This window comes from Choloepus didactylus, chromosome 9 (assembly GCF_015220235.1).
Source record: "Choloepus didactylus isolate mChoDid1 chromosome 9, mChoDid1.pri, whole genome shotgun sequence".
NCBI classification, from domain to species: Eukaryota; Metazoa; Chordata; class Mammalia; order Pilosa; family Megalonychidae; genus Choloepus; species Choloepus didactylus.
Window position 1 is genome coordinate 58794827 of NC_051315.1, and position 26481 is coordinate 58821307.

Below are 26481 nucleotides of genomic sequence, written 5' to 3' on the forward strand. Positions count from 1 at the left end.
GGAGAACAGTCTGGCAGTTCTTCAAATGATTAAACATAGAGTTACCGTATGACCCAGAAATTCCACTCCTAGATATATACACAAGAGAAAAGAAAACAAGTGTTCCCACAAAAATTTGTACATGAAAGTTTATAGCAACACTGTTGATAACAGCCAAAAGGTAGAAACAACCTAAATGTCTATCAAAGGACAAATGGATAAACAAAATGTGGTGCATCCATACAACAGAATATTATTCGGTCATAAAAAGGAATGAAGTACTGATATATTCTACAATGTGGATGAACCTCCATATGAAGGTTCAGAATGAGGAAATTACAAATGAGATGAGTGGTTGCATAGGACTAGGGGTACATAATAGAGGGTGGGTTAGGAGGGTGATAGCTAAAGGGTACAGGGTTTCTTTTTGAGGTGATGAAAATGTTCTAAAATTGACTGTGGTGATGGTTGCACACATCTGTGACTATACTAAAAATCACTGAACTGTATACTTTAAATGGGTGAACTGTAAATTACATCTCAATAAAGCCATTAAAAACTCCAAAAGGAATAATACGTATAATATGAACTTACTTAAATATGTGCATTAAAATTCTCCACAATGAAAAATATTTTAAAATACTTTATTAGACTATCCTGCTTACTCTAGCATTAAAGGCTTAGACTACAAAGGTAAATCAGAGATGCCCTGGGAGGCGGGGCAAGATGGAAGACTGGTAAGCTGTATGTTTTAGTTACTCCTCCAGGAAAGTAGGTAGAAAGCCAGGAACTGCGTGGACTGGACACCACAGAGCAATCTGTCTTTGGGCATACTTCATACAACACTCATGAAAATGTCGAACTGCTGAGATCAGCGAAATCTGTAAGTTTTTGCGGCCAGGGGACCCGCGCCCCTCCCTGCCAGGCTCAGTCCCGTGGGAGGAGGGGCTGTCAGCTCCGGGAAGGAGAAGGGAGAACTGCAGTGGCTGCTCTTATCGGAAACTCATTCTACTGATCCAGACTCCAACCATAGATAGACAGAGACCAGACACCAGAGAATCTGTGAGCAGCCAGCCCAGCAGAGAGGAGACAGGCATAGAAAAAAAAAAACAACACGAAAAACTCCAAAATAAAAGCAGAGGATTTTTAGAGTTCTGGTGAACACAGAAAGGGGAAGGGCGGAGCTCAGGCCCTAAGGCGCATATGCAAATCCCGAAGAAAAGCTGATCTCTCTGCCCTGTGGACCTTTCCTTAATGGCCCTGGTTGCTTTGTCTCTTAGCATTTCAATAACCCATTAGATCTCTGAGGAGGACCCTTTTTTTTTTTTTAATCCTTTTTCTTTTTCTAAAACAATTACTCTAAGAATCCCAATACAGAAAGCTTCAATGACTTTCAATTTGGGCATGTCAAGTCAAGAGCAGAACTAAGAGAGCTCTGAGACAAAAGGCAATAATTCAGTGGCTGAGAAAATTCACTAAACACCAAAACTTCCCAAGAAAACGGGGGTGCCCGCTCACAGCCACCATCCTGGTGGACAGGAAACACACCTGCCCATCGCCAGCCCCATAGCCCAGAGCTGCCCCAGACAACCCAGTGTGATGGAAGGGCTTCAAATAACAGGCACACACCACAAAACTGGGTGTGGACATTAGCCTTCCCTGCAACCTCAGCTGATTGTCCCAGAGTTGGGAAGGTGGAGCAGTGTGAATTAACAAAGCCCCATTCAGCCATCATTTGAGCAGACTGGGAGCCTCCCTACACAGCCCTGCAGCCCAGAACTGCCCTGGGGGGACGGCACTCACCTGTGACATAGCACAGTCATCCCTCAACAGAGGACCCGGGGTGCACAGCCTGGAAGAGGGGCCCACTTGCAAGTCTCAGGAGCCATACGCCAATACCAAGGACTTGTGGGTCAGTGGCAGAGACAAACTGTGGCAGGACTGAACTGAAGGATTAGACTATTGCACCAGCTTTAAAACTCTAGGATCACCAGGGAGATTTGATTGTTAGGGCCACCCCCCCTCCCCGACTGCCCAGAAACACGCCCCACATACAGGGCAGGCAACACCAACTACACACGCAAGCTTGGTACACCAATTGGGCCCCACAAGACTCACTCCCCCACTCACCAAAAAGGCTAAGCAGGGGAGAACTGGCTTGTGGAGAACAGGTGGCTCGTGGAGGCCATCTGCTGGTTAGTTAGAGAAAGTGTACTCCACGAAGCTGTAGACCTGATAAATTAGAGATAAGGACTTCAATAAGTCTACAAACCCTAAAAGAACCCTATCAAGTTCAGCAAATGCCACAAGGCCAAAAACAACAGAAAATTATAAAGCATATGAAAAAAACAGACGATATGGATAACCCAAGCCCAAGCACCCAAATCAAAAGACCAGAAGAGACACAGCACCTAGAGCAGCTACTCAAAGAACTAAAGATGAACAATGAGACCATAGTACGGGATATGAAGGAAATCAAGAAGACTCTAGAAGAGCATAAAGAAGACATTGCAAGACTAAATAAAAAAATGGATGATCTTATGGAAATTAAAGAAACTGTTGACCAAATTAAAAAGATTCTGGACACTCATAGTACAAGACTAGAGGAAGTTGAACAACGAATCAGTGACCTCGAAGATGACAGAATGGAAAATGAAAGCATAAAAGAAAGAATGGGGAAAAAAATTGAAAAAATCGAAATGGACCTCAGGGATATGATAGATAATATGAAACGTCCAAATATAAGACTCATTGGTGTCCCAGAAGGGGAAGAAAAGGGTAAAGGTCTAGGAAGAGTATTCAAAGAAATTGTTGGGGAAAACTTCCCAAATCTTCTAAACAATATAAATACACAAATCATAAATGCTCAGCGAACTCCAAATAGAATAAATCCAAATAAACCCACTCCGAGACATATACTGATCACACTGTCAAACACAGAAGAGAAGGAGCAAGTTCTGAAAGCAGCAAGAGAAAAGCAATTCACCACATACAAAGGAAACAAGCATAAGACTAAGTAGTGACTACTCAGCAGCCACCATGGAGGTGAGAAGGCAGTGGCACGATATATTTAAAATTCTGAGTGAGAAAAATTTCCAGCCAAGAATACTTTATCCAGCAAAGCTCTCCTTCAAATTTGAGGGAGAGCTTAAATTTTTCACAGACAAACAAATGCTGAGAGAATTTGCTAACAAGAGACCTGCCCTACTGGAGATACTAAAGAGAGCCCTACAGACAGAGAAACAAAGACAGGACAGAGAGACTTGGAGAAAGGTTCATTACTAAAGAGATTCGGTATGGGTACAATAAAGGATGTTAATAGAGAGAGGGGAAAAATATGGCAAACATAAACCAAAGGATAAGATGGCTGATTCAAGAAATGCCTTCACAGTTATAACGTTGAATGTAAATGGATTAAACTCCCCAATTAAAAGATATAGATTCGCAGAATGGATCAAAAAAAATGAATCATCAATATGTTGCATACAAGAGACTCATCTTAGACATAGGGACACAAAGAAACTGAAAGTGAAAGGATGGAAAAAAATATTTCATGCAAGCTACAGCCAAAGGAAAGCAGGTGTAGCAATATTAATCTCAGATAAAACAGACTTCAAATGCAGGGATGTTTTGAGAGACAAAGAAGGCCACTACGTACTAATAAAAGGGGCAACTCAGCAAGAAGAAATAACAATCATAAATGTCTATGCACCCAATCAAGGTGCCACAAAATACATGAGAGAAACACTGGCAAAAATAAAGGAAGCAATTGATGTTTCCACAATAAGTGTGGGAGACTTCAACACATCACTCTCTCCTATAGATAGATCAACAAGACAGAAGACCAATAAGGAAATTGAAAACCTAAACAATCTGGTAAATGAATTAGATTTAACAGACATATACAGGACATTACATCCCAAATCACCAGGATACACATACTTTTCTAGTGCTCACGGAACTTTCTCCAGAACAGATCATACGCTGGGACATAAAACAAGCCTCAATAAATTTAAAAAGATTGAAATTATTCAAAGCACATTCTCTGACCACAATGGAATACAATTAGAAGTCAATAACCATCAGAGACTTAGAAAATTCACAAATACCTGGAGGTTAAACAACACACTCCTAAACAATCAGTGGGTTAAAGAAGAAATAGCAAGAGAAATTGCTAAATATATAGAGACGAACGAAAATGAGAACACAACATACCAAAACCTATGGGATGCAGCAAAAGCAGTGCTAAGGGGGAAATTTATAGCACTAAATGCATATATTAAAAAGGAAGAAAGAGCCAAAATCAAAGAACTAATGGATCAACTGAAGAAGCTAGAAAATGAACAGCAAACCAATCCTAAACCAAGTACAAGAAAAGAAATAACAAGGATTAAAGCAGAAATAAATGACATAGAGAACAAAAAAACAATAGAGAGGATAAATATCACCAAAAGTTGGTTCTTTGAGAAGATCAACAAGATTGACAAGCCCCTAGCTAGACTGACAAAATCAAAAAGAGAGAAGACCCATATAAACAAAATAATGAATGAAAAAGGTGACATAACTGCAGATCCTGAAGAAATTAAAAAAATTATAAGAGGATATTATGAACAACTGTATGGCAATAAACCGGACAATGTAGAAGAAATGGACAATTTCCTGGAAACATATGAACAACCTAGACTGACCAGAGAAAAATAGAAGAACTCAACCAACCCATCACAAGCAAAGAGATCCAATCAGTCATCAAAAATCTTCCAACAAATAAATGCCCAGGGCCAGATGGCTTCACAGGGGAATTCTACAAAACTTTCCAGAAAGAACTGACACCAATCTTACTCAAACTCTTTCAAAACATTGAAGAAAATGGAACACTACCTAACTCATTTTATGAAGCTAACATCAATCTAATACCAAAACCAGGCAAAGATGCTACAAAAAAGGAAAACTACCGGCCAATCTCCCTAATGAATATAGATGCAAAAATCCTCAACAAAATACTTGCAATTCGAATCCAAAGACACATTAAAAAAATCATACACCATGACCAAGTGGGGTTCATTCCAGGCATGCAAGGATGGTTCAACATAAGAAAAACAATCAATGTATTACAACACATTAAAAACTCGAAAGGGAAAAATCAATTGATCATCTCAATAGATGCTGAAAAAGCATTTGACAAAATCCAACATCTGTTTTTGATAAAAACACTTCAGAAGGTAGGAACTGAAGGAAACTTCCTCAACATGATAAAGAGCATATATGAAAAACCCACAGCCAGCATAGTACTCAATGGTGAGAGACTGAAAGCCTTCCCTCTAAGATCAGGAACAAGACAAGGATGCCCGCTGTCACCACTGTTATTCAACATTGTGCTGGAAGTGCTAGCCAGGGCAATCCGGCAAGACAAAGAAATAAAAGGCATCCAAATTGGAAAAGAAGAAGTAAAACTGTCATTGTTTGCAGACGATATGATCTTATATCTAGAAAACCCTGAGAAATCAACGATACAGCTACTAGAGCTAATAAACAAATTTAGCAAAGTAGCGGGATACAAGATTAATGCACATAAGTCAGTAATGTTTCTATATGCTAGAAATGAACAAACTGAAGAGACACTCAAGAAAAAGATACCATTTTCAATAGCAACTAAAAAAATCAAGTACCTAGGAATAAACTTAACCAAAGATGTAAAAGACCTATACAAAGAAAACTACATAACTCTACTAAAAGAAATAGAAGGGGACCTTAAAAGATGGAAAAATATTCCATGTTCATGGATAGGAAGGCTAAATGTCATTAAGATGTCAATTCTACCCAAACTCATCTACAGATTCAATGCAATCCCAATCAAAATTCCAACAACCTACTTTGCAGACTTGGAAAAGCTAGTTATCAAATTTATTTGGAAAGGGAAGATGCCTCGAATTGCTAAAGACACTCTAAAAAAGAAAAACGAAGTGGGAGGACTTACACTCCCTGACTTTGAAGCTTATTATAAAGCCACAGTTGCCAAAACAGCATGGTACTGGCACAAAGATAGACATATAGATCAATGGAATCGAATTGAGAATTCAGAGATAGACCCTCAGATCTATGGCCGACTGATCTTTGATAAGGCCCCCAAAGTCACTGAACTGAGCCATAATGGTCTTTTCAACAAATGGGGCTGGGAGAGTTGGATATCCATATCCAAAAGAATGAAAGAGGACCCCTACCTCACCCCCTACACAAAAATTAACTCAAAATGGACCAAAGATCTCAATATAAAAGAAAGTACCATAAAACTCCTAGAAGATAATGTAGGAAAACATCTTCAAGACCTTGTATTAGGCGGCCACTTCCTAGACTTTACACCAAAAGCACAAGCAACAAAAGAGAAAAAAGATAAATGGGAACTCCTTAAGCTTAGAAGTTTCTGCACCTCAAAGGAATTTCTCAAAAAGGTAAAGAGGCAGCCAACTCAATGGGAAAAAATTTTTGGAAACCATGTATCTGACAAAAGACTGATATCTTGCATATACAAAGAAATCCTACAACTCAATGACAATAGTACAGACAGCCCAATTATAAAATGGGCAAAAGATATGAAAAGACAGTTCTCTGAAGAGGAAATACAAATGGCCAAGAAACACATGAAAAAATGTTCAGCTTCACTAGCTATTAGAGAGATGCAAATTAAAACCACAATGAGATACCATCTAACACCGGTTAGAATGGCTGCCATTAAACAAACAGGAAACTACAAATGCTGGAGGGGATGTGGAGAAATTGGAACTCTTATTCACTGTTGGTGGGACTGTATAATGGTTCAGCCACTCTGGAAGTCAGTCTGGCAGTTCCTTAGAAAACTAGATATAGAGCTACCATTCGATCCGGCGATTGCACTTCTCGGTATATACCCGGAAGATTGGAAAGCAGTGACACGAACAGATATCTGCACGCCAATGTTCACAGCAGCATTATTCACAATTGCCAAGAGATGGAAACAACCCAAATGTCCTTCAACAGATGAGTGGATAAATAAAATGTGGTATATACACACGATGGAATACTACGCGTCAGTAAGAAGGAACGATCTCGTGAAACATATGACAACATGGATGAACCTTGAAGACATAATGCTGAGTGAAATAATCCAGGCACAAAAAGAGAAATATTATATGCTACCACTAATGTGAACTTTCAAAAATGTAAAACAAATGGTTTATAATGTAGAATGTAGGGGAACTAGCAGTAGAGAGTAATTAAGGAAGGGGAAACAATAATCCAAGAAGAACAGATAAGCTTTTTAACGTTCTGGGGATGCCCAGAAATGACTATGGTCTGTTAATTTCTGATGGATATAGTAGGAACAAGTTCACAGAAAGGTTGCTATATTATGTAACTTTTTTGGGGTAAAGTAGGAACATGTTGGAAGTTAAGCAGTTATCTTAGGTTAGTTGTCTTTTTCTTACTCCCTTGTTATGGTCTCTTTGAAATGTTCTTTTATTGTATGTTTGTTTTCTTTTTAACTTTTTTTTTCATACAGTTGATTTAAAAAAGAAGGGAAAGTTAAAAAAAAAAAAAGAAAGAAAGAAAAACAAGGAAAAAAAATGATGTAGTGCACCCTTGAGGAGCCTGTGGAGAATGCAGGGGTATTCGCCTACCCCACCTCCATGGTTGCTAACATGACCATAGACATAGGGGACTGGTGGTTTGATGGGTTGAGCCCTCTACCATAAGTTTTACCCTTGGGAAGACGGTTGCTGCAAAGGAGAGGCTAGGCCTCCCTATATTTGTGCCTAAGAGTCTCCTCCTGAATGCCTCTTTGTTGCTCAGATGTGGCCCTCTCTCTCTGGCTAAGCCAACTTGAAAGGTGAAATCACTGCCCTCCCCTCTACGTGGGATCAGACACCCAGGGGAGTGAATCTCCCTGGCAACGTGGAATATGACTCCCGGGGAGGAATGTAGACCCGGCATCGTGGGACGGAGAACATCTTCTTGACCAAAAGGGGGATGTGAAAGGAAATGAAATAAACTTCAGTGGCAGAGAGATTCCAAAACGAGCCGAGAGGTCACTCTGGTGGGCACTCTTACGCACACTTTAGACAACCCTTTTTAGGTTCTAAAGAATTGGGGTAGCTGGTGGTGGATACCTGAAACTATCAAACTACAACCCAGAACCCATGAATCTCGAAGACAGATGTATAAAAATGTAGCTTATGAGGGGTGACAATGGGATTGGGAAAGCCATAAGGACCACACTCCACTTTGTCTAGTTTATGGATGGATGAGTAGAAAAATAGGGGAAGGAAACAAACAGACAAAGGTACCCAGTGTTCTTTTTTACTTCAATTGCTCTTTTTCACTCTAATTATTATTCTTGTTATTTTTGTGTGTGTGCTAATGAAGGTGTCAGGGATTGATTTAGGTGATGAATGTACAACTATGTAATGGTACTGTAAACAATTGAAATTACGATTTGTTTTGTATGACTGCGTGGTATGTGACTATATCAAAGGCCTTTCTTTAAACAAAACCATGAAAATATCTACAGAAAAGTTATCAAAATCCTGAATAAATATCCATTCTCTTACTACACACTGTATGCAATTTACTCATGGCCCTTTATTGACTTAATCAGTTTATATGTCTATCTCCTTTTACACACTATGAGAATCCTGAGGTCAGAGACTGGCTAGTATTCTCTCTAGTCCAGGGACAAGCTTGGTGCCTGGCATATCATAAACAATAAATACATGTTTTTTGAAAGAATGAAGCATATTCACTGGGAAATTAGGCAAAAAATACTTAAAAATTTATATGTGATAAATTCATTGATTTATTGAATGAATGCTTCATTCAGTGCTAATTTACTGAATAAGTGCAAAGCAAGGTAGCAGAAATGATAAGAAAGGGCCCAGGTCATGCCCCCAAGGAAACTAGAATCTAAAGTGGAGAAGACATTTCTGCAAATCATTAACAAGGGAAAGGGTGATAAATGCCATGAGAAACTCATAAAGTGAAATGACAAAGGAGAAGAAAGGAAGGCCTTATGGATAAGATGATATTTCGCTTAGCCTTTCTAAAACCATATTTTAAACATTTTTATTGGTACCAACTATGTGCAGACACTATTCCAGGAGCTGGGAATATCACAGTGAACAAAAATCTGTGCCCTCTTCATTCCTAGCAATATTAATATAAATAGTTGATGCTTTATCCCACAATGAATGTTTGATTATTTAAAAATAATTCTACCAATGTTACAATGAACAGTGCATATGTGGAATGAAATTTTAGAATTCTTTGCAGCTCTATGTATCTTTAGAATATTATGACCTTAGAATATGTATGTCTATACAATATACTTTGAAAGTATAATCAAAAAATAAAATAAATCTTGGCCCTCATGGAGCTTTCATTATAGTTGGTGGAGAGGGAAAAACCAAAATAATTAAAATACATGGTGTTGTATCATGCAACCAAAAAAAAAAAAAAAAAAAAAGAGAGAAAGCAATTAAAGGGATAAACAATTGGAGTGGGAGAGGTACAGTTTTATACAGGATAGTCAGGGAAGGCCTGAGAAGGTAGTGTTTGAGCAAAGGCCAGAAAAGAGTTAAGAGGGCAAGCCATATGGTTTCTGGTAGCAGAACTCTCCAGAGAGGGTACAGAAGGCCCATGTGAGTGGAGCAAAGAAAAGGCAGGAGAAAATAGTAAGAGACAGAGTCTGAGAGATAGGACTGGAGTGAGCTGGGGTAGAACCTTATGGACCACTGTAAAGACTCTGAGATGTGAAACAATCAGAGGCTTTTACACAAGAGAACAGAATGATCTGGATAGAAACAATGTGTACTGCAATCTGGCACCCACTCCTCTTCTCTCTCCACCCCAACCCCCATCCCAAACTGCTCCCTGAGGACAGCAATGATCTCTAATCTGATGAACACTTCATTCTTAAAATCTCATTTAAACCCTATATAGATCTTCCACTGATAACTACTCCCTTCTTACTGAAACTCTCCTCCCTTGACATTTCTCTGGTTTTCCTCCTATCTCTGGAAACTTCTTCACATTATATTATATTCTTTCTCCATTTGATCCATTGTAGACCTTAGAGACTACATCACCTTTGCCTCTTACCTACTCTCTCTAGGTGAGTTCATCTGTATCCACAGTTCCAAATACCACTTATATACTAATGGTTCCCAAATCCACCTCCAACTCACACCTTTCTCCTGGAGCAGACTGATATTTCCAACCACCTACCAAACAGATGTCTTGGATATTACATGGGTACCCCATATGCCCCAAATTTAAATCATCATGTCACTGAAAACCCTAGTCATATAAAAAACAATGAGCTCCCTCCCTATTCCTAAAAACCACTCTCATAATCACAACTTCTAATTTGTAACAAAATAATTTCATAAACTGCTTCATTAGTTATATAAAATGTAGCCTACCTGTGTGTTTCAGCTTCTTTTTCTTTTCCCATTTGTGTAAGACGCTTTTTTGCTTTAATAAAATTTCTGATCTTTTCATCGTCCTCTTCTTGCTGCTGCTGTTCTATGGCTTTGATGATATGTTTATTCTCCATGTGTTCCTTAGGGAAAAAAATGTGTATTATCCTATCACAAAGAAAATACTTTTAACATACCAATGTCTAACAAGAACCTGTCAAATGATCACAACTTCTGACACAGTTATTTCTCTCCTAGAAATGTATCCTAAAGAGATGATCAGAGATGTGCATAAAGATTTATATACCATGTAATTTATATCAAAATTATGAATAGCAAAAATTGGAAACAACTGCTAAATATTCAATAGAAAAATGGTAAAATAAAACATACTCTCATTATGTTGGAAAAATATAAATAATATAATCAATAAGTGGGAGGAAAGAGAGAATATAAAACATTACATAATATATCCCACTTTTATAAAGATATACCAATACAAATTTACAATGTACATATAGCTGGAATAAATGTATCAAATGTAACAGTAGTTATCTTTCAATTATGAGATTATGGGTGACTTTTACATCTTTTTAAGGCCTTTCTGTATTTCTTTTTCAAACATCTCATTTCCTTAAAAATATGTAATAAAAAATAATTGTATAGTCAGAAAAAATACATTAAATATGTACAATTTTCATTTAATTTTTGAATATTTAATAATCACATGGTTCAAATTTTTTTTAATTTATAAAGTCCCCTTCCTACCCTATCCACTATTTGCCTATTTCTGATCCCCCTACCAGACTTAAATAATCACAGTTACTAGTTTCTTGTCTAGACTTTCTTTTTGCATATATATACAAGCAAATACAGATGTATATTCTAACAACAAAGTTAAAAATAGGTCACTATTATTTTAAACAAAAAATAAAAATCTGTTAATATCAGCATATGTTCCATGACCCCAGCCTGAGTCAGCAATCATAAAAATAGGTGCCTATAAATACAATAGCCTGAGTATATAGATATATTCGTGTATTTCTGTTACTATAAATGGAAACAAATTCAAGGGGAAAACTGTACTGATGAGCTGTTAGAGATAGCATTCATTCTTCCAATATATTTACAACTCAGGATCTATGTGCTTAGCATCTTAAGTACTCTTCTATTTTATGGGATGCTACTTTTAAAAGGCTGGAATTTGTTTAGAAGATACATTAGTCAATATGAAAAACGAATAAAAACACCAAACTTACAACAAGTGATTATTTTGAGCAGTTTTCAAAAAGCATTATTTTACTGTTTTTCCAAGTTTATTGTAATGTTCATATAGACTTTTTATACTAGGAAAAAATATGGAGTTAATTAACAGAGTTAATTCTCATCTTTAAAAGTCGAAAGCCTCAGCTCAAGGTCAAGCTCAGAGTTAGAATTCAAAACCAGGTCTGTCCCACTCCAAAATGACTTAAAGAGAGAAAAAAATCTTGAACCTTTTAGCTAAGAACAAGATTACATGAAAGAGTAGCAATATTATAAGCAAAACTCTTAGAAATCAAAATCTTGATAGCTAAAATATTCAATTAGAAGGCTTAGAAGACAAAGTTGAGGAAAAGTCTCAAAGAAGAACAAAAAAAACAAAAATTAAAAATAGCAGAAGTGGGAGGAAAATTAGTTGCCTACCCCCGATTCTTTCTTCCCTTCTTCCTTAGTTACAGGACCCAATTTTTACTCACGGTGGTAATATGCTCAGCTAAAAGACTACATTTCCATGTTTTCTTTTCAGCTAGGTTTGACTATATTATGATCAATGAGAATTAAGTATAAATTGGAAAGCAGGACTTCTGGGAAGGCTCCTTAAAAGAATAGTTAACTAGGGTACTCTTTTTTTGTCTTTCGTCCTTTATTCCCTCTTGCTACCTGGAATGTTGACATAAGGGCTGGAGCGCCAAAGCTATTCAGGGCCATCAGGCAATGCTGAAGATAAAAGCTATCCATGGTTCAAGAAAAGCTGCGTAGAAAAGAGAAGGTGCTTCAGTCCCTGTTGACTCTGAAGGTCAGTCCTGGAATGACTAACACTGTACTTTAAACCTGTATTTGTTTAAGCTACTATTATTTTGGGTTTTCTTTTATATGCTTTTGAACCTACTCTTAACTAATAAATTAAAAGACTTTTAAAAATTAGAGTATCAATTTAGAAAGTCTAATATATATCTAAGAGGGGTTCTAGAACAAGAAAATAGACAAAATGGAAGGGGAAAAAATTATACAAGAAATAAAGAAAGTTCTCAGGACTAAAGGATATGAGTTTCCAGACTGAAAATATCCAATGAGTGCCCAGAAAAATGGACGGAAAAGACCTATATCAAGGTACATCACTGTGAAATTTTAGAGCACCAGAAATAAAGGAAGATCCTAAAATCTTTCAAAGAGAGAGAGAGAGAAAGGAAAAGATCACATACAAAGGATGAAGTAAATAACATCATTCTTCTCAATAGCAATACCAGAATTAGATTAATACAAAACCAAAAATTCTGAATTTTGAACACAAAATTCGATACCCAAAGTGAAAATCAAGTATAACTCTAGAAGATAATCTTTTCAGATAAGAATTCAAAAAGTTTTACCTCCCATACACCTTTTCTCAGGAAGCTGCTTGTAGATGTATTTCAGCAAGATGAAAAAGTAAAACAAGAAAGAGGAAGACATAAGATCCAGGAAATAGGACATGCAGTCAAGGAATACGGCACTGAGAAGTTCCCAAATGATAGCTGTGCAGCAGGCCTAAAGAACAAGCAGTCCACAAAAGGATGGAACACTCTGGAAGGGAAAACTCCAAGAAAAACAGCAACATGGAATCAATAGATAATATTACCTAGTTGACCATTTGAAAAATAATATCAATATATATTTAACAGAACTTATGGAACATTTAGAAAACACTGAAGTAATAGTCAACAAAGTAAACTAAAAGATAATTTGAATCATAGAGCAACAAACATGCAAGCAAAGAAATACATACAGAGTATATTACTTGGCTCTGCAGAAAACAATATTTACATAATCATAACAATGATTTAACTAAAGTTGGGACATTGTCTTACAGAGAGAGAGGAGAAGTGGAGAGGGCAGTTATAGAAGAGAGTTCACCCCTCAACCAACAGAACAGAGAGGCAGAAAATAATGTATAAAATTGCTAAATTAATATATGTGTTTCTAAGATATATTTAGAATAGGATTTTATACTAGAAGAAGCAGCTAAAAAAAAACATGGAAGTTGCCTCCAGGGAACAGGGGTGAAGCAAAAACTGCCAATCTTCTTTTAAGCCATTTGGTGCTGTTAGGTATTTTAATTCCATGCATATTTTATTCATTCTCCGCCTTCTTTCATGCATGAAAGTATACACACATTACATCAGAGCAAATATAGCCCTCTCAAAAAGTATGTATTCTCTTAGAAACCCAACTTAATAGCAACTTGTTTTCTATACTACTTAACTTTTATTTTTTAAAAATTAAAAGGTATTTGACTTTGTATAGTTTCTGAAGATATGCTATATTTGCAACTTACAAAAAACAGCCTCTTGCTTTCATGTATCTCTTCTTTTTTCTTATTTAGCTTTTTACTCATTTCTATTTCATATAATGAGTTCTGTTGCTTTATTTCCTCAGCATCCTTTTCTTCTTCTTTTCTCCTCCTTTCTTCCTTCTCTTCATGTTCCTTTATTCTAAAGTATAAACATAATTATAATTGAGACCAAAGCAGAAAAATGATGTATTTTTAAGGAATGAATTAGATTCTTACCTGAGATGAAGTGAAGTTGCAAAGGAGAATTGTGAATTTCTTTGGGGAAAAGAACAGACATTTATAATAGCAAAGATTAAAACCAAATCCAATATCAGTTACCTCAGAATTGCCAATACTATCCTTTCTTCAAAATTTGTTTCATTCTTCATCAAAACAAGTCCTAACCAGATTCAAGTGCTCCTTTCTTTTGGAAGGAAAAACTTAACTGAATGACAGTAAAGGGAAATAGTAATATTATTTTATAGAAAAATTCCTAATCCTAGCTTCTCAATTTCAGGACTTATGATGCTATACAAGGTGTGGAAATGGCCCTTCGGGAGATGGAGTCTAATGGAAAGAGAGGAAACAAGGTATTTTTATCTAATTGGCCACTTCTGTTGTCATTTTTTCCCTGGCCAAAAATGACTAGTTGTTGATGCCCTCTAAGTGATAAGCTTCCAGATGCTGTCTCTCTCTCTCTCTGGGCTTATCTGTAGGTTCTTCAGAGGTCTCAGAGGAACCCCCCACTCCTACCCAGCAGAGCCCTGATCTGGGAGGTATTGCTCCAGCTCTGCCACTTCAGTTGACCCCTATCCTTTCTTACCCTAATAGTACCAGGAGCTATGACCATCAGAAGTTTACTGAAGACTCTGGCTGCTGTAGGCCCATCATCTGGAAGCCAACCCTCTGTAATATTGGCAAGATAGCTGAAGCCCATGGGAAACTCACACATCTTTGTTATGCCAATTAGCAAGTGTGTAGGCCACAACCTATCTGCCATCTAACTCTAAGTTTCTTTTCTCCTGCACAGGTAGGTATGGGGTAGATACACCTACAGACATATGACTGACAAATGAACCTTTATTGTTCACCAGGAGTATTCATTCCTAATATGTACCTGATCTGAAGAATGTTTTTCTTAGAGTCCCTGAGGAAAATATCCCTTCCTCTGTACCAAGAAGGGCTATATACAGTTATGTCAGCCAATAAGTTCACTCTGTTGTAAGCCAGTTCAGGACAGGTGATCCCTAATTGACTCATCTGTATAGTGTATCCACTATAAAAAGAAGAGATGTATCCAATTTTTTTCAGTTTTTTTTTTTTTTATTTTAAATTCAGTTTTATCGAGATATATTCAAATACCATACAATCATCCATGGTGCACAATCAACTGTTCACAGTACCATCATATAAGTTGTGCACTCATCACCCCTATCTATTTTTGAACATTTTCCTTATACCAGAAAGAATCAGAATAAGAATAAAAAATAAAAATAAAAAAGAACACCCAAATCATCCCACCCATTCCACTCTATTTTTCGTTTAGTTTTTATCCCCATTTATCTACTCATCTATCCATACACTGGATAAAGGGAGTACAATCCACGAGGTTTTCACAATCACACTGTCACCCCTTGTAAGCTACATTGTTATACAGTCGTCTTCAAGAGTCAAGGCTACTGGGTTGGAGTTTGGTAGTTTCAGGTATTTACTTCTAGTTATTCCAATACAACAAAACCTAAAAAGTGTTATCTATATAGTGAATAAGAATGTCCACCAGAGTGACCTCTGGACTCCATTTGAAATCTCTCAGCCACTGAAGCTTTATTTCGTTTCATTTCAAATCCCCTTTTTGGTCAAGAAGATATTCTCAATCCCATGATGCCGGGTCCAGGTTCATCCCCCAGAGTCATATCCTGCCTTGCCAGGGAAATTTACATCCCTGGGAGTCATGTCCCAAGTAGGGGAGAGGGCAGTGAGAGCACCTGCCAAGGTGGCTTAGTTAGAGAGAGAGGGCCACATCTGAGCAACAAAGAGATACTCAGGGGGAGACTCTTAGGCACAATTATAAGCAGGTTTAGCCTCTCCTTTGCAGTAATGAGCCTCATGAGGGTAAACCCCAAGATAGAGGGCTCAGCATAACAAACTGTCAGTCCTCAGTGTTGTGAGAATATCATCAACAATCCAGGTGAGGAAGTCCAACACCCCGCACTTTCCCCCAGCCCCTCAGGGGGGTCCTGCATATAAATTTTTATTCTCTGGGCTATGTCGCTATTTGACACAAACCTATACAAACCTACCAGATCTCACTTCCTATTCAAAGTTCCATGTAATTATGGTGTTTGAACAAACTGACTGTAGAAGTTATATTGTTTAGAAAATATAGATCCTGCACCAAATACACATCTCTTCCCTTGGTCTCACATGGAAGTTGAAGTTTTAACACACAGTCAGTTTCAACCTTTACCATTTGGCCCGATTTGCCCTACTCTTAAAGAGATCTGCCTCATTCATATCTCTAATTGAAGTCTGGGCTCTTTTTCAGCTTTTTTTTTTTTTTCTTTTAACAGTTGCTGTATGTGTTAATACTGACATTCATACCTGCTGAGCTCTAGCTCTGAGTTTCAGGTGTCACACAGATACCCAATGTTCCAGAGATCAATCATATTACACACCAAGGGATCAACATCTCAGAGTTTGGAGATAGCCATTACAATTCAGGAATAGAGCTGACTGTTGTAAGAGCTTACAATCTAGGGACCATTACAATAATCATTTCTCTGTTAGATTATGCTCTAAGTTCAATTCTGAGTTTACACATTGTAGTTAGTCCATATCGGTGAGGCATTATAGTGTTTGCCTTTGTTTCTGGCTGAGATGTATCCAGTTTTGAGAAAAAATTTTCAAGTTTTTAAATTGCTATTTTAAGGGAAAAAACAAGATATTAAAAAATCTGTAACTTTGAACATTTCTTAGCAAATCTGAAAATCATTAACATTAAATCTATGCACATATTAGATAACTAATTGGTTTAGCAAAAAAAAAAGTTACCTATTCTAAGGCAATAAATGGGAAGAATAAAAATGTCTCTACTGTTAATGAGGAAGTAATATTGTCAGTGACATATAATAATTTGTAAGAATTAAATAAAATTTAATTACCTGATTATCAGTACAGACTTAGCTTGGGTAGACTGTTCAACCATCTGCCATTAATCTGACTTAACGACAAGTTAACATGTTGAGGGAAATTTGCAATCCTCTAGACCAGGGAAGAAATATGTAACATTCATTCCTTTACTTCCAAGTCCTGTGCCTAAAGCAGATAATCAATAATCAACCCACACTCTTTCCTGCTGAGTCCTGGTCAAACCCATGGGTGAAGAATAGGAGGGTAAAAATCCAGGCAGAAGAAAAAGCATAGGAAAAGGCTCTAAGGCAGACAAGGGTTGGTAATGCTTGAGGACTTGGAAGATCAGTGTAACTGAGGAAAAATAAACAAGGGTAAGAAGTGGTAGGATATGAGGTTGGAGAAGCAGGCGAGGCCAGCTTATATAAGGCCTTGCAGTATTTGGTAAAGTTTGGGTTTTATTTTAAATGAATGGAAAACCATTGAAGTGTTTTAGGCAGGAGAATAATATGATCAATTTTCAGTTTAATAAAATCTCTCTGGATGTTCGATGGGGAAAGGATTAGGGAGTAAGAGAGAATGTGAGGCTAGTTAAGAGGCTGATGCAATAATCCATATGGCAGATGAGGGTAGTCTGGACTAAGATGATAGCAGTAAATTCAAGATTCATTTTGAAGAAAAAAATCCACATGAACTGCTGATAAATTTGATGTGGGAGATAAAGGAAAATGTGGAATCAGGGTGGATTCCTAAGTTTCTAATTTGAGCAACTAGATGGATAAGCATACCATTGTAAAATCCATGGGGAGAAGAAATTTGAGAGGGGAAATTAAAAGTTCTGTTAGGCATTTTAAGTTTGGGATATCTATGAGATATCCAAATGGAGATATCATGGAGGCAGTTAGATACATGAAGCTGGGCTCAGGGGAGTGGTCTGGACTAGAGCTGCAAATTTGCAAGAACAGATTTAGGATGGTATTGAAGTCTCTGGGAATGGATCAAATCACTTAAGCACTCTTCCCTCTTTCTGCGCTTTCCCTGGATAATCTCATCCAGGGGAAAGCGATGTGAACTACCATATGATATTTTTTTTTCCTCTTTTGGGAAGCTGATAAAATTAACTAACACTAACTAGTTGAGTTTTTCTTAAACAAGGTCTATGAGTCCTGTCTCAGCACTAAGCTTACCAATTTACAGAAGGAAGGAGAGTTATGCAGTATCTATAAATACTTTGTTAAAAGTTTCTTTTCATTAACTGTATTTATAGTTTTTAATCAGAATACTTCTGTTTAGAAATCACGGTTGCTCACTCTTAATATACTGAACAGATTTTCTATGAAAATATGGGGAGAGGAGAATATTGTCCCTCAGGATCTAAAAGAAGGTTGTAATAGTGTGTCCCTTTTTTGCCCTATCCCCGTCATGCCCAATGGGCTGTGAATTACAAGTGGACTTTTTTACTGGTCAAAACCCTACTGTGGAATAGGCTGTTCAGGTCTGAAGCCCATGTATTGTCTATAAAGTGTGTCAAGAATCTCATTTTCAGGCACTGGGCCAGCAGCTGTACAATGTGTTTTAGTTATCCATTGCTGAGTAACTAATTATCCTGAAACTTAGTGGTTTAAAACAACAAATATTTATTAAATCTGACACCACTTTTGAGTCAGGAATATGGGGAGGCTTAGTTGGACGGTTCTTCTAGGGTTGTAGTCAAATTATGTCAGCTGGGTCTGCAGTAATCTGAAGGCTTGACTGAGGCTAGAGAATTCACTTTCAAGATAGCTCACTCACATATCTGCTAGCAGGAGCCTCAGTTCCTTGCCATATGCAACTTTCCACAAAGCTTGCTTGAGTGTCTTTGATGGTTAAGTTCACTTGTCAACTTGGCCAGATTATGATGCCCAGTTGTTTGGACAAGCAAGCGATGGCCTGATTGTAACTGTGAGGTAGTCTTAAATAATCTGTAAGATGATTGCATCTATGTCTGATTGCATCTACAATCAATTTAGGAGATTGTCTTCAACAATAAGAGAAGGCAATCAGCTGAAGGCTTTAAAAGAAGTGGGAATTTAACAAAGGATTATGAATACTGAATTTCTATATAATTTTCTTCTTCCTAGTTGCTAGGGTAATAGAATATAATAATAATAGCTAGAAGGAAAGAACTGAAATGGTGGAACTGTAACCCATAGCATCCACTGAAATCTGTTCTAAAGCTACTTATTAAATTGTAATTGGAAAGTTATCGCCTTTTTGTATGTATGTTATTGTTCCAGTTTGCTAATGCTGCCATTATGCAAAATAGCAGAAATGAATTGGCTTTTATCAAAGGGATTTATAAGTTACAAATTTACAGTTCTGAGGCCATAAAAGTGTCCAAAAAAGTGAAGAATGGCCAATGGTGTCTGGAACACCTCTGTCAGCTGGGAAGGCACATGGCTGGCATCTGCTGTTCCTTTGCTCCCAGGTTGCATTCAAAATGGCTTTCTACAAAATGTTTCTGGGTCTCTCTTAGCTTCTTCAGCTCCTGTGCATCTAAACTTTGGGGTCCTCTCTTAGCATCTGGGCTAGCATGTCCAAACATCTCCAAGCATCTCCAAGTGTCAGCGTCAGTGTCAGCTCTTAGCTTCTCTCCAAAACATCCCTCTCAGCTGCTCTGAGCTACTTCTGTTTGTGAACTCTTTTATAAGACTTCAGTGATTAAATCAAGACCCACCCTGAATGGGTAGGGTACATGTCTCCATGGAAATAACTTAATCAAAGGTTTTACCCACAGTTGACTGAGTCACATCTCCATGGAAATACTCAGTCAAAAGATTCCAACCTAATCAAATTAATATGTGTGCCCCCCACAAGAATGCATTAAAGAATATGGCTTTTGGGGGAAAATAATATATCCAAACTGGCACAGTTATGTTTTACAATAAGTAAATAATTGAAACTACAGTACTGTAACTCGTAACATTTTTGGAAAATCCCTATAAAACTACTTGTTAAATCATACTTTGAAAGTTATTACCTTTTTGCATATATGTTATATTTCACAATAAGGAAATGACTGAAATTGTGGAACTGTAACCCATAACATTCTTTGAAATTTGTTCTCTGACTACTTGTTAAATTGCACTTGGACAGTTACCACTTCTATGTATATATATATGCTACATTCTACAATTAAAAAAATATTTTAAAAAAAGAGAGAAGTGATGATTTCAGCAGTCAGAGAATAGAATTTCCATCTCTACTTCAGCCAGCAAGCTTCTCCTGGTGAATTCATTGAAAAACCTTCATTGGAGTTCCCAACTTGAGGCCTGCCTTCTGGAATTTGGATTTGCCCATCTCCATAGTCATGTGAGAGAATTCTTATAAAAATCTCATAATACAGATATCTCCTGTTCGTTCCCCTAGAGAACCCTAATACAGTGTCCTTACAACATGGCAGCTAGCTTCCCCCAAAATGAGCAATCCAAAAGACATAGCAAGGAGAAAGCCACAATACCTTTTATATCCTTATCTCAGAAGTCATACACTATTACTTCTGCCACATTCTATTAGTTGGAAGGGAGTCATTATGTAGAGCCCACACTCAAGATGGGGGAGAGGGGCAAGAATTAGGCCTCTACCTCCAACAGGTGAAGCATCAAAAAATACATGGATATTTTTCAAACCACTGCAAGGTGATCCCTGGGTAGCACTTGGTAATATAATTAAAAAGGCATAAAACTTATGGTATCCTGTACTTTCTATTCGTTTGTGAATAAAAAGAATTATAATACGGTCTTTGCTCAAAGAGGGGAGTCTTCCCAACTTTGGCAGACACTAAGGTAGGCGGCTTACAAGACGCATCATGATCTGGCTCTAGGCTACCTCTCCAACCTCATCTTGGACTTTTCCTCTTTAGTCCTCTATACTATAGCCATTTTAACTACTTGTAATCCCAAATCCACCATGGCTATATCTCACCCCTGGACCTTCACCTATGCTGTTTCCTCTGCTTAAAATACCTCTCCATCCCACCCTTTGCATGGCTTATTCTTACTTATTCTTTGGAATTAAGTACAAGAGTCAATCTCTTCTGAAAAGCCTTCTCTAATCACCCCAGGGTCAGATGCTCCTGAAACCCATTCATATCTTTGCCAAAATATTTATCATCATATTCTAGTTGCGCCATTTATGTACTCCCCTCTCCCAGATTGTGAAATTCCTAAGGAAAAAGATTATCATAACATCTTTGTACTCTCAGAGGTTGTACAATAAATGTTTATATGAATGAATGAATAACTGAATGAATGAATACACCAATGAATGAATAAATAGCCTATTTCAAAATTTTGCCCATGAACAATCCCTTATTATTCAAAAAAGAAGAAGGAAACTTTCTTTCTTCTCTCTCTTCTGTCATATGGTCCTCTGTTCCAAACACAAGTTAATACTAGTGCGCCTATTCCAGTTCCATTGTTGGCTTAAATAAGCTTTTTATGGGCTCATAACTATTCCTGACGGTATTTAATGTAACATGCATTCTGAGTTCTATAAAACTTCCATAAAAATCAACAGTCAACAGAACACAACTTGGTGATAATTTTGTAAATTCATGTCCTTAAAAATATTTATAATATATTTACATTTTCTCAGGTTGTTTTCTTATTAAATTTGAGATGTAGGACTTCTGGAACCAAACTGGCAATCCGAGCGCACATGCCAAACATCTATTCCCAATTTCCTATAATGCAACTAATGTAACTGGGAAAATTCTATACCACGACTCGAAACTAAAGAAGACTCCTACCGTTTATGTGAATTTTCAAGAAATTTCAGGAAAATGAGGCAGTTGAGAGTGCAGTGAGGATATGTCACCTTGGCCACCATCTACCATATATAAGGCTAGAGCCCATTGTAAGGAGTAAGTTAAGGAATTTATGCTGACCTCAAGCCTGATGAGTATCTCCTGGACTGCACTGAAGGTAAGCTGTAGAAACAATTAAGAAACAAAATCCAAACCAGTCTGAATCTCTAATTATCAAAGACTACAGGGAAAGGGGATCCTATTGCACAATCAGAGCCTACATGCAAAGGCTGTAGGTTGGCAGATGGCCTGTGAAAGTGTTGGGAGTTGTAAGGGAGCTTGCTGGAGATCAGGCCACTACCTTAAATTGTGTCTGAGTTGCAAAGACCAATATGAGAGATTTCTCAAATAAAGGTGACTTTCACAGGTCACATACTTGTCTCCTGCAGAGTCTAATGAACATCTCCTAGACTGCAGCAAAAATAAGCCAAAGAAACAACTAAGAAACAAATCCCAAACCTGCTTAAACCTGTAACCTATTTCCAAAGATTACAGGGAAAGGAAAAATCACAATAAATCCAAAGTTTCTCCTCTCTTTTTATTAAGGATTGAAATAACTAAAGAATGATTTACATAATTTGGTAACGTATATATCCTGAGAATTGATGTTTATGTCATTTCAACATCTGTGACTTTTAGAAATAATTAAAATATTCACACATGTATATACATACACATATAAACAAACATACAAACAAAAAAAACCATAATGACAAAAAGAGGTAGATTTGAGCATATAAAAATGAAAATATAAATAATGAAAATGATTCAGAAACTATTATGAAATACGTTCAATATACCTAATAAATTTTTAATACCCATCATATATAATAACTAATTATTAATCAATGGCAAACATACATATCAATATGAAACAACCTATATAAGATTATTAAATGCTTTTTCCATTTACACTCTTGCTTACTGCGGCATTGTTAGAAATAGTAGGGGTGGGAAGAAGTAGGGAAAAATCCAAATTTCCCTCAAAAACAGATTATAGTTACTAAATAATGGTATAGAAAATATACATAAAAAAGAAAAAAAAGGCTATCTAGGAAGTAGGGTTATAAATTTTACTCCAAATCTTCCTATGTTGTTAGAATTTTAAACAATAAGTATTTATTCATAAATTATTTGCAAAATTTTTTTTTAAATAAGAGGTTTATTGAGCTATAATTCACATACCAAATAATTTCATGTGTATTGAAAGTATACAATTCCATGACAATTTGTATCTGTATAATGTTTCCTCAAGATATTATTTTAGTAACAACACTAATTGATGTTACCTAGCACTCTAAAGTAGACAAAACACTTTTGTTCATCCTCTCAACTATTTTTATTTTTTTTTTATCATCATTTTATTGAGATATATTCACATACCACGCAGTCATACAAAACAAATTGTACTTTCGATTGTTTACAGTACCATTACATAGTTGTACATTCATCACCTAAATAAATCCCTGACACCTTCATTAGCACACACACAAAAATAACAAGAATAATAATTAGAGTGAAAAAGAGCAATCGAAGTAAAAAAGAACACTGGGTACCTTTGTCTGTTTGTTTCCTTCCCCTACTTTTCTACACATCCATCCATAAACTAGACAAAGTGGAGTTTGGTCCTTATGGCTTTTCCAATCCCATTGTCACCCCTCATAAGCTACATTTTTATACAACCGTCTTCGAGATTCATGGGTTCTGGGTTGTAGTTTGATAGTTTCAGGTATCCACCACCAGCTACCCCAATTCTTTAGAACCTAAAAAGGGTTGTCTAAAGTGTGCGTAAGAGTGCCCACCAGAATGATCTCTCGGCTCGTTTTGGAATCTCTCTGCCACTGAAGCTTATTTCATTTCCTTTCACATCCCCCTTTTGGTCAAGAAGATGTTCTCCGTCCCACGATGCCGGGTCTACATTCCTCCCCGGGAGTCATATTCCACGTTGCCAGGGAGATTCACTCCCCTGGGTGTCTGATCCCACGTAGGGGGGAGGGCAGTGATTTCACCTTTCAAGTTGGCTTAGCCAGAGAGAGAGGGCCACATCTGAGCAACAAAGAGGCATTCAGGAGGAGACTCTTAGGCACAAATATAGGGAGGCCTAGCCTCTCCTTTGTATTTGCAAAATTTAAAAAAATAATTTTGAAGAGTAGAAGAATGTACATCAAATGTTAACAGTGCCTACTCTGGCTCACAGGGTTTCAGGTAATTTTAAATTTATTTTTATTTTTGTTTAACTCTGTTTTCTAACTCTATAATGATCACATATTAATGGTATAATTTTAAGCCACAAAAATAAAATTTGTTTTAAAAGTGGGAAAAATGTCCATCGATATTATTTTAAAAGTTTTTGACACAGCCATACAATGTATGCATATTTAAACTACAATGTAAAGAAAATGGTAGTCTCACACAGGAGAAACAGGTGGCTGATGGATAAGGAAGAGACTTTCTACCGAATCTCCTTTTATGCCTTTAATCATTTGCATATATTAGCTAATCAGAAAAAAAAGTGAAATTATACACATGCACACACACAAATGTATATATATAGTAGCTGCTTTAAAAAAAAGATCAGAAAAATGGGGGGGATGGGGGGGTGATTTGGGTATTCTATTTTTATTTTTATTTTTTATTCTGATTCTGATTCTTTCCGGTGTAAGGAAAACGTTCAAAAATAGATTGGGGTGATGAATGCACAACTGTAAGATGGTACTGTGAACAGCTGATTGTACACCATGGATGACTGTATGGTATGTGAATATATCTCAATAAAACTGAATTAAAAAAAAAAAAACTAGGAAAAAAAAATCAGATTGGTCCTTGTCATAGCAAGAGTAAGTGGTACTTACCGGTACCATAGCAAGAGTAAGAGTGTAAGTGGAAAAAGCATTTAATAAAATGACACTGTTGATCCAAGTTAATTTTATAAAATGTGAGCATATGTGCTCAAGGGTGAAAGTCTGTATTAATGGATCAAGGATTGCCAGAGATGGGAGATAGAATTTAGTACAAACAGGCAAGAGGAAACTTTCTGAGGTAATGGAAGTGTTCTATGTCTTGATTTTGGTGGTGGTTATATAGCTATATGCCTTTTAAAAGATGAATTTTACTGTATGTAAATTATATCTCAATAAACCCACCCCCCCAAAAAAAGCCTTTATGGATACACACCAAAATCACAGTAATTTCCTGTGGTAGATAATGTTCAAAAAGATTAGCTCCCTCACCCACCAATTCCCTGGGAGTCTGCTTCTCTGTTCCAATGCTGGGCTTGACCAGGTGACTCACTCTAGACTCACAATGGGTTAAGTATACGTCTTTGCCCCTGGATTTTGGGTTTAGCCATGTGCTAACAAGCTTTAGCTAGCTCTCTTGTGCCTCCATCAAAATCATAAGAAAAGTTTCTCTGAGGGGGGCTGTTATCCCCTTCATCCTGGACCCCAGAATGAAAACACATCAAACAGATCAGAGCCCTACCCAGCAAGGAGCAAACCCAGCCAGCCCTGCAGCTTGAAAAAGAGTTACCTGAGTCAGTCTATATTAGCCAACTCCAGCTGCATGAGAAATAAATCTTTACTGTTGTATGACGCTAGATTGTGTGAATGTTATGTAGTATTACTGTGATAATAGTAACCAATATATTCTCTCTGGGTAAGGAGATAACAGCAATTTTTAACTTTTTTTTATTTTTATTTTTCTACTGATAAGGTACTTTAGCATTGTCGGGGATTGAATCAGATACCCCAAAAAAAGACATGTTCAAGTCTTAATCTGCACTGCTATTGGTGTGAACCTATTTGTAAATAGTATCTTTGAATATGTTAAGGTGAGTCAGGGTGTGGACTCATTTGTGAACATATCTTCAAAGATGTGGCCAAACTAAATCAGGATGGGCCTTAATCCATATTACTGGAGGCCTTATAAAGGAAGAAGTCCAGAAGTCAGATATAACCACAGGAAAAGGCCATGTTAGAGGCAGAAATACAAATCAAGAAACCCCAAGGATTATGGCAAGTTAGCACCAGAACAGACTCTGGGAGAAAGTATGTCAAGACTGTGCTCTTGTACTTCCAGCCTCCCAAATCGTGAGACAATAAATTCTGGTTGTTTAAGCCAACCTATTGTATGGTAGTTGTCATAGCAGACTTAGAAAACTAACATAAACATTTCAGCACTTTATAATCAGAAAAAAAAAGCTTTACCCATTAAGAGAGAAAGAAGAGGATATAAAAAAAGGGTAATTTATGTTACATACTGTTTTAGATGATCATTAGCTAGAGCCACTCTATCTCTGCGGCGTTTTTCTGCTTTTTCTTGCTCTTCCTTAAAAGCTTTTTCTATATTGAGTTTCAATTGTTCTTCCCATATCTTATCTGATTTTATTTTACTCTTCTGGAATTCAAGCTGGGCATCACGTTCTTTCATAACTCGACTAAGAAGAAGTCCTGACTAAAAAGAAATTGCAGTACTTTAAGAAAATAAAGTTTAATTATGTATAGATATGCTAAACA

General features: G+C 36.9%; 1 protein-coding gene across 1 annotated transcript in view; it reads right to left on the reverse strand.

Moving 5' to 3' along the window:
- Positions 1–26481, reverse strand: part of CCDC173 (coiled-coil domain containing 173) — a 68227-nt gene that overhangs the window by 23572 nt on the left and 18174 nt on the right. Inside the window, exons 4-6 of the mRNA XM_037849454.1 lie at positions 26226–26419; positions 13996–14152; positions 10428–10567 (exon numbers count right to left, since the gene is read on the reverse strand). Coding sequence (XP_037705382.1) covers positions 10428–10567; positions 13996–14152; positions 26226–26419 — 491 coding nt within the window. The remainder of the gene's footprint in view (positions 1–10427; positions 10568–13995; positions 14153–26225; positions 26420–26481) is intronic.